General features: G+C 43.3%; 2 protein-coding genes across 2 annotated transcripts; both read left to right on the top strand.

The window, feature by feature from the left end:
- The first annotated feature begins 3,036 nt into the window (after window positions 1-3,036).
- LOC133914942 (SNF1-related protein kinase regulatory subunit gamma-1-like) lies at window positions 3,037-6,044 on the top strand. The gene is made up of 6 exons (XM_062357908.1): window positions 3,037-3,346; window positions 3,795-3,956; window positions 4,057-4,499; window positions 4,844-5,110; window positions 5,303-5,475; window positions 5,576-6,044. Exons 2-6 carry the CDS (start codon window positions 3,797-3,799, stop codon window positions 5,886-5,888), a joined length of 1,356 nt encoding a protein of 451 aa, XP_062213892.1. The 5' UTR covers window positions 3,037-3,346; window positions 3,795-3,796; the 3' UTR covers window positions 5,889-6,044.
- A 555-nt stretch (window positions 6,045-6,599) lies between these two features.
- LOC133888595 (histone deacetylase 1-like) lies at window positions 6,600-8,559 on the top strand. Its single transcript, XM_062328897.1, has 2 exons — window positions 6,600-7,847; window positions 8,012-8,559. The coding sequence occupies exons 1-2, from the start codon at window positions 6,831-6,833 to the stop codon at window positions 8,459-8,461; spliced, it is 1,467 nt and encodes a 488-aa protein (XP_062184881.1). The 5' UTR covers window positions 6,600-6,830; the 3' UTR covers window positions 8,462-8,559.
- Window positions 8,560-8,866: the final 307 nt, after the last annotated feature.

The raw sequence follows: 8,866 nt of genomic DNA, 5'->3' as shown, positions 1-8,866 counted from the left end.
AAGTGATGGGTAAAAAAATATTTTTTCATCCAAGCCAACCCAACTCAAAGCCATCACCACTCGCTATGTGTCCCTTACTATTTTTCAAGCTATTTTCATAGTGTGCCTTCTGTGAAAATCGAACTTGCAACATACCCTCACGCGCGTAGCAGCCTTAACACCTCACCCTCACGTGCGTTCTGAAGGGAGCAGTATATTTTATCCTTTTAACCATTTGCTGAAAGTCATAAGTGACCGGTCATAACTGTGACCTATCACTTATGGCTTGTAATAAGTGACAGATCACATTTATGACCCGTCACTAATGTTCATTGTAAAATAGACACACAAAACAGATACAGACTCTGATTTTAACTTTTTTTACTCTACGAACATCTACATAAAAAGTTACATCCTTTTCTCTCAACTTTGTCAGGTTCAATGAATTTTTCAAGACCAAAAGCGGCTTAGAAGATTGAATTATCGTCCCTGAAAGTTTTTGCATCATTTTTAAAATACGCGTTTATGTATATAGAAGGCTCCCCTTACATCAAACTTGAGCAGAAATATACAATGGTTTCTATTCTACTATTGCTAAGATGAGAAAAAATAAGAGAAAATAAAATAAAAATAAAATATATTTATGAATACACTACTATAAATCAAATTGCTTTGGAAATGATATTTGCTTTTACCATTTTACTACAATTTTTATGGTTTACAAATAAGTACTGTTGGATACATAAAATATACATTGTTGTTCAACAACTACTACATAGTTATTAGTTTTAATTAATATAGTAGCTAGATTTATAATTGATATATTATGAAGTATATATTAGATATGTCACAACTACGAAAAATTGAAGAGTTGATGGGTTCTAATATTTCATCAAATTAATTGATTAATATATCTAATGATTTACTAATTAAGATTCATTCATCTATTCTCTTTCATCAAACTGGCCATTAGTGACGGATCAACCCGTCACTAATAACTTTTTAAGATGATTCGTTACTGATAAGTTAGTCATTAGTAACGGATCATAACTTGACCCATCACTTATAAATGTTCTAAGATAATTCATCATCAGTGATAAGTCATCATAAACTAGTCATAAGTAACGAGTCAATATGACAACTTTTCCGCTGACGAGTTGGCTCGACTTGCTTTAGGTTAGCAGGCCATAAAGCAAGCCATACCTGATGGAGCATCAGTGACGGATCACAATTATGATCCGTCACTTTTAACATAAGTGACAGATCATATTTCGACTCATCACTAATTTTGTGTCTTTTTGTCTATTTTTCACGTTGTGAAAACAGTACGTATATGCATTCCATGTTCAGTTTGAGTTTGTGATTCCATCAAGATTGGTGTAAATTTTCGAAATTAGATTACATCATTGTTCTGTCTTAATCTGTGTCTTGTCGATGTTCATTTCTCAAAACCAGTATGTTTGAGCTATATTAAAATTGGTTTAAACTAGTAGTGCTACCCTGTTGCACTTCAGATGCTTGATGAAAAGCCCAAATAAGAGATTGATGTTGCTGTTGGATAATTCCCTAATTAAGTAAGACACATGTAAATCATAGTGAACAGTTAAAATGTTCTAGTTTGAGACATGAGATAATATCTTGACATGCTATACTTGGATCGAACTCTGCACAGATTCTGAAAATAGATTATTGCCATTTTTCCCTAGGAACAAATGGATACAAGCTGGATATATAATAGTCTACCATTCACTCCTCCCTTTTTGGCTGACGTGGACCAGTTTATACGACATGTTAAAGCTCATTTCAATGCGAACGAAGAACTAAAATGCCCATACCTCGATGCTTTACCTCAAGAAGTAGAGGATCAAATTAATGTTTGGTATATCAAGGACATACACTCGGTGGATACACCATAGAGAATCAACTAGTGATGATGAATCTGAATGTGATGCCAATGATAGTAAGCATGGTTCCTGAGAAGATCAGGAAGGGTTTTATGGTGAGAGGCTTGCAATGGAAGGTGATGATGAAGAGGACCAACCAGATGATAGCTTTGCTTATTCCTTGACCAAGGGTACTAGAAAAAGATTTTCATGTATACATTCAAAGGGGATTTTCATGCGTACATGCAACCTTTGATAAAATACCTGATTCGTCTTTGTAGTGCCAAGTTTATTGAACTACCTGCCCTCACGAGCCGGACAGGGTGGTCCCACGGCAGCCCCAAGAAGTCTAGTGCAACTACTTAGAAAGTAGGCTTCACTTGGAGTGGAGTTTGAGGCGACGCTACAAGCGGAAAGAGAAGAAGCTGCTCGGAAACGAAACAAGAAGAATTGCAAAACCAAATTGCTTCTCACTATGCCAACCAAGGGCCAGAAAGCACATGGCAAACCTAGCTCAATCTCTATTATATATAACATAAGTTAATTCTCGTATCATCTTTTTTCCTATTATCTTCTTATCTAATAAAATATTTAAAAATTAAATAATTAACTTATTTTTATCATCCATCCTCATTCTTCAATCTTACTGTCTTATTACCAATACGGATATAGGATCCATTTTATAATAAAAATAAAAAATAGGACGAAAAATAGCGGATAATATACTCTCCTTTTCGAATAAAAAAATTAAACTACGACATCATTCTCAACATATTTATTCAATAGCGTTCTCATAATATATTTATATCTTTATATCTATTAAATTTATGACTAATATTACCACGTCTAATATTTATATTTTTAATGCTCGCGCACCATATTTAATAATATTTTCTTTATTTTATTACCTTCTTATGTCCCTCCTTGTTTCATTTTTTTTATTTTTCTTTATCTTCAATCGCTTCTTTTTGAAAAGATGTCTTAAGAAAATAGAGAAATAATCGCTGTGAGAGAATGAGAAAGAAATTTTTTTATAAAAAACTATAAAAGAAAACTGTTGTAACGTCAAAAAAAAATAAAAATTCTTTCCCGAAACGAACGGTACTAGTGAAGGGATTCTCTTAGAGATAGTGGAAGAAAGGAACATAGCAAAACGAATAGAATTTCGGCGTCACCTTTCACACGACGTGGCCCTCACCCGGCGTACACGTGCTGCCGTACCATCTCTCGGCTCTCGCCATCTCGCGTTCAACGAATCCTGTCCCCTCCCCTCCCCTCCCGGCTCCGCCGCCCCTGGATTGGAACCAAGAAAGCAGGCAGCCCACCGTTTCCAATTACCGTCCTACGATCGAAACCACGGAATCGCCCCCCCCCCCCCCAAGACCACCGCCTCCGATTCATTCCCTGCCCCCAATCTCTTCCCCAATCCGGGAGGCGGCATTTCTTGTGGACCCTAGTTCTTCGCGGAGGTTCTTGCATCCGAGGTGATAAAAATCTGAGCTCTTGTGATACTGATGTAGTTAATAATCCATCTTGTCGTGTGGGTTGTTCAGCCGGTCAGTCCGATTTATCTGATTCAGTGGGTTGGAATCCTTGCATATACGGTGAGGGGTTTCGAATGATTTATCTGGATGAATTCAAGTTCGAGCCATGCCTATACGGTGTTTGTTGTAATGCCTGATCGGGATGGCATCGCGTTCTATTGAGGGGATGTCTTATTTAGACACCGAAACTGTGTGCGTAGTTCCTGTAATCAGAACTTACTGTTTTTTGTTTGTTTGAATATAAAATTTGTGCTGGCAAACCTTTTCTTGATGCTCCTTGTCCAGTTGTCCTGCATGCTGCATGTGTAATCTAATGTATTTGTTAGTTGGTGATAATGTGTTGGTATAATATGATGTCTCTTGGATCAATTCTTCATCAATTTTGTAGACATGGATCGACCTGTGGAAAAGGCTGAATTCCCAAGCTGTGATGCCTATTTTGAAGCTATCCAGTCTAAGAAGAAGCTGCCGCTATCTTTGCAAGAATCGCTGACCGCTGCCTTTGCTCAGATTCCGGTTTCGTCCTTCCCTGAGGTTCCAAGCGGTCGAGGTACTCCCTTCTGCGAAACAGATCTACTCGATTGTTGTTTGTGTCATGTATTTCGTCTCGGTTATTGCGCTATTCTTAAACTGTAATGTTCTATGTGCAGTAATTGAAATTCCAGGAGACACATCTGTTCTTGACACTGTGAGGATTCTCTCCGAACACAACATACGGGCAGCGCCAGTGCTCAATCCGGAACCTGGGGCTCCAGTTGATTGGCAGGTGCAGTATCTTGGTGTCATTGATTACTCGACGATCATCCTCTGGGTGCTAGAAAATGCTGAGCTTGCTGCTATTGCTCTGTCGGCTGGATCGGCAACTGCTGCTGGAGTTGGATTGGGTGCTGTTGGTGCAGTGGGGGTGGCAGCACTGGGTGCAACTGGACCAGTGGCGGTGGCTGGCTTGACTGCTGCTGCGGTAGGGGCTGCTGTTGCTGGAGGGATTACTGCTGAAAAGGGCGTGGCAAAGGATGGAGCAACTGCTGCAGATCATCTAAAGGAAGATTTCTACAAAGTTTTGCTTGAGCAGGAACCTTTCAAATCAACAACAGTAAGACATACTCCACCCTGAATTGTTATGCACTTATGGACTGCATGAACGAATGGTATCTATCCACTGAAGAACATACCTGAGTTAATGTTCACTGTGTAGCTACACTGAATTTTGGTTACCCTAGAGTTACAATACAACTTTATATCCTGGCTACTCTGAGGTTTTGGTTACCCTAGAGATGCACATCTTGACTTTGTATTTTGTTACCTACACTGTTTTGTTGCTAAGGTTTGCTTTGATACTTTGGGTATCTGTTCAAACTCTTTGCTTTAGTGGAAGCTTGCATGATGATCATCTGTTAGTAAATCCTGCTAACTTGTATTCTTCTCATTTTTTTGTAGGTTCGGTCAATTGTAGAGTCATACCGCTGGTCTCCTTTCGTCCCTATTACACTGGACAGTTCCATGCTTACCGTACTACTGTTGCTCTCCAAGTACAGGTTGAGAAATGTCCCAGTGATTGAGCCCGATAAGCCAGTTATCAAGAACTTCATTACTCAGACTGGTGTTATCAAAGGACTGCAGCAGTGTAAAGGAAGGGATTGGTTTGACTACATTTCCGCACTTCCTCTTTCAGATTTGGGACTTCCATTTATGTCTATCGATGAGGTTATTTTCTCTCCCTTCTATGCCTCTGCTTCAGTTAAATTTCATTCTTAGTGCAAGAGCCAATCTCCTACAGTCTTCTTATTAATTTTCATCTGCAAGGCTGCAACATACTACAGCATAACCTCCTTTTGCGCTTTGCTTTGCAATAGATATCAGTAAATTGTAGAAATTACAGTCTTGTGCTTTATTCAGGTTATCACTGTCAACAGCGATGATCTAATCCTAGAAGCTTTCAAGTGCATGAAGGATAACAAGATAGGTGGTGTACCAGTAGTCGAAGGGCCCAAAAGGAAACTTGTTGGCAGTGTGAGCATAAGGGATATCCGCTTTTTGTTACTTAGGCCAGACTTATTTTCGAATTTCAGGTATAAAACCACCTAATTTTGTGTTATTTTTTATGCAATTCCCTGTGTTCTTTTGTTAACCATGTATATTACTCATGTCCTTAATGTTTGCCCAAAACAGGCAACTTACAGTCATCGAGTTCATGAAGACTCTAGGATCCACACTTCCTGATTCAGGAGACAACGGCCTGGTGAAGCCACCACCCACCTGTGAGCCTGACGCTTCCCTTGGTAGCGTTATCGACAGCATTGCATCAAGAATAACCCACCGGATCTATGTAGTGGATGGTGACCTCGAGGTCATTGGTGTCGTGACACTGCGCGACGTGATCTCCTGCTTCATCTACGAGCCACCTGGTTACTGTGACACTTATTTGGCTTCGGCAATGGAGAAGATTGGCGGCAAAAGTGCAGATTCCGTGGAGGGAAGTTAAGCTTACCATTGCACGAATGTCAAAGCAACAAACTGAATCAGTTTGTATGGACCTAGACACCTAGTCCGGAAAGTCTCCTAAATGCATTGGAGAGGTGCTGTAGATTCGCTTCAGGTTTCGTGGACCCAACCCATTGCAAATCTTGTATTCATCTTATCTGAGGTACGCTCCGGTGGTCCTCTTCACGAATCTTGAAGCGAACTAGATAACTAACTTGAGGGCAAATGTGGTAAAGATAATCTGAACCAAACCCCATCCTAGTTAACTGTTTACCCTAAATTCGACTTAGAAAATACCATCACAAAGGTCACGGATTGGAAAATACCATCGCAAACCGGCTGGGTACTGGAGATTGCTAACGCGATTCATGAACAAACACGGCGTGTTATGGCCCTCGGTGCCTGTTTGGTCATTTGGCCGGGCGCCGAACGGAAGGAAAATTTGTTCTAGCGCCGGACTAGCTATCTATTCCATGCGTTTGATCTTCGAAAACCGGTCTCCGGTGATTACCGTGAAAACCACGGTAACCGTATAGTAATTCGGTGGAATTGATAGAAATTGGTTGAATTTTGTTTAATTATTGAATTTTTTAATTTGAATTTGAATTTAACCGAAAATCAGTCGATTTATGAATACGGTGTGAACTGAATTGACCGGTAACCGTGGTAACTAAACCGTTACCTTTGATTTTGTGAATCCTGTTCCAGAGTCGAGACCGTGCCGATCGAGCAGAGCAGATATCAGCATTTCGCCCGGAGGATTTCGACGGCGAGACAAGATAGATTTCTTCCGATTCGGATTTGGGATTTAGGTTGCTCTTTAGGTAGCGCAGTCCGAGACGGACACCGTACCCGCGCTGCGCGTCTACTTACATGTGTGCAGCATATGACACGACGCCTATTTAGTACTCCCTCGCGCTGGAATCCAAGAATTTAGTCGACGATGGACACGGGCGGCGGCAACTCGCTGCAATCGTCGTCGTGCCCCGACGGCTCGAAGCGGCGCGTGTGCTACTACTATGACGCCGGCATCGCCAACGTCGACTATGGCGAGGAGCACAGCATGGTGCCCCGCCGCGTCGACATGGCGCACGCCCTCGTCCGCTCCTACGGCCTGCTCGGGGACATGAAGCGTCTCCGCACGAGGCCCGCCACCGACAAGGAGATATGCGCCGTCCACGACAAGGACTACGTCAGGCTCCTGCAGGACCTCATCCCGGAGGCCTTCAACGCTGGCGGCTCGATCATGGACAGAGCCCAGGGATTTATGGTCGGCGTGCTCTCAGAGGACGGCCACTCCATCGACAACCCCGCCATCTCCGGCCTCTGGGACTACTGCCAGCGCTACGCCGGCGGGTCGCTGGCTGCTGCGCGCGCGCTAGGCAGCGGCGAGGTCGAGATCGCCATCAACTGGTCCGGCGGGATGCACCACGCGTGCAAGGCGAAGGCGAGCGGCTTCTGCTACGTCAACGACATCGCGCTCGCCATCACCGAGCTCCTCAACCAGTTCAGGCGCGTGCTGTACGTCGACATCGACGTACACCACGGCGACGGCGTCGAGACCGAGTTCGTCGAGGACTACCGGGTGATGACGGTGTCGTTCCACCAGCGCACCGAAGGCTTCTTCCCGCAGGAAACCGGATTTGTCACCGACGTCGGCAAAGGGAAAGGTTTGTACCACGCCCTGAACGTGCCGATGAGGGAGGGCATGGACGACGAGGGATACTACAGGATGTTCAAGCCCATCATGGACAAGGTCATGCAGGTGTTCCAGCCGGAGGCCATCGTGATGCAGTGCGGCGCTGACTCGCTTTCCGGCGACAGGCTCGGCCAGCTCAACCTGTCGATCGCCGGACACGCCAAGTGCGTCAGCTTCATGCGGAGCTTCAACAAGCCGCTGCTCCTCCTCGGTGGCGGCGGATACACCATCAACCACGTCGCCGCATGCTGGTGCTACGAGGTACTCTCCGTTTCCAAATACTTCAAAACTAAAGTGAATAACAAATCAATTCACTTATAGTTTTTTTTTTTTTTTTGCGAGGACAATTCACTTTTTAGTTTGAAGCCTGCTCCATTCCATCGATCCTTCGTGCTTACCCTGTTCTTGTTTTTGTTGATGTGCAGACGGCGGTCGCCATCGGCAAGGAGATCGACGACGACATACCGCCGCACTGTTACGATCACTACTACGGGAGCCAAGGTTACAAGCTCCATTACCCGGTGCGCAAGGCGCGCAAGAACGAGAACACGGAGTGCTACATGTCGAAGACGACGAACAAGGTCCTGGAGCACCTCTCCAAGCTCGAGGCAGCGCCGAGCGTGGAGTTCAAGGACCCGATAGGCCGAAGCATCGACGCCAAGGCGCTCTTCCACGACTCCCCTCCGGGAGAAGAGGACGACCCCATGGAGAGGCTGCAGCGGCGGTGCGGCGAGAGAGACGAGCGCCACTTCTTGGTAGAGTTGGGGAAGCGACAATTGATCTTAGGCAAGGATAAAGAAAATGGCGGTTCCCAGCTGTACCGGTCGGAACCGGTGAAAAAATACCGGTCCGAAAAGTTTCGATTTAAACTTTGAAATTAAAGTCATAGGGAAGAGTTTGTTCTTTTTTCTCAAGCTAATGGAAGTATGTCCTAAGTTCTCAAATGGATGCTACGAAATTTGGAATAATTGCATCGAGGGACCCTTGAGCAACTATACACAAAAGTATTAAGTTTTATCATATGGAAATGATATTAGTAGATTTGTCAAAAAAATCTAAGTAATTATTTTCAATGAATTTTACTAAATTATGTTTAGAAAAAGTAAAGTTAAATGTATGTATTTGAAACGATATCCAAAACAAAGTAAAAGAGAACGGATAGAGTATCATTGTAAAAGGGATTTTAAGGGATGCTTCAATATCATACAGTATGGTAAATTTGCATTTTCGGCCATCTAATTTCAATGTACTACTAACTCGATGGTGTCCCACAAAAACCG

This window comes from Phragmites australis, chromosome 1 (genome assembly GCF_958298935.1).
Source record: "Phragmites australis chromosome 1, lpPhrAust1.1, whole genome shotgun sequence".
In the NCBI taxonomy this organism is placed as follows: Eukaryota; Viridiplantae; Streptophyta; class Magnoliopsida; order Poales; family Poaceae; genus Phragmites; species Phragmites australis.
This window is presented reverse-complemented; position numbering and strand designations above follow the sequence as displayed.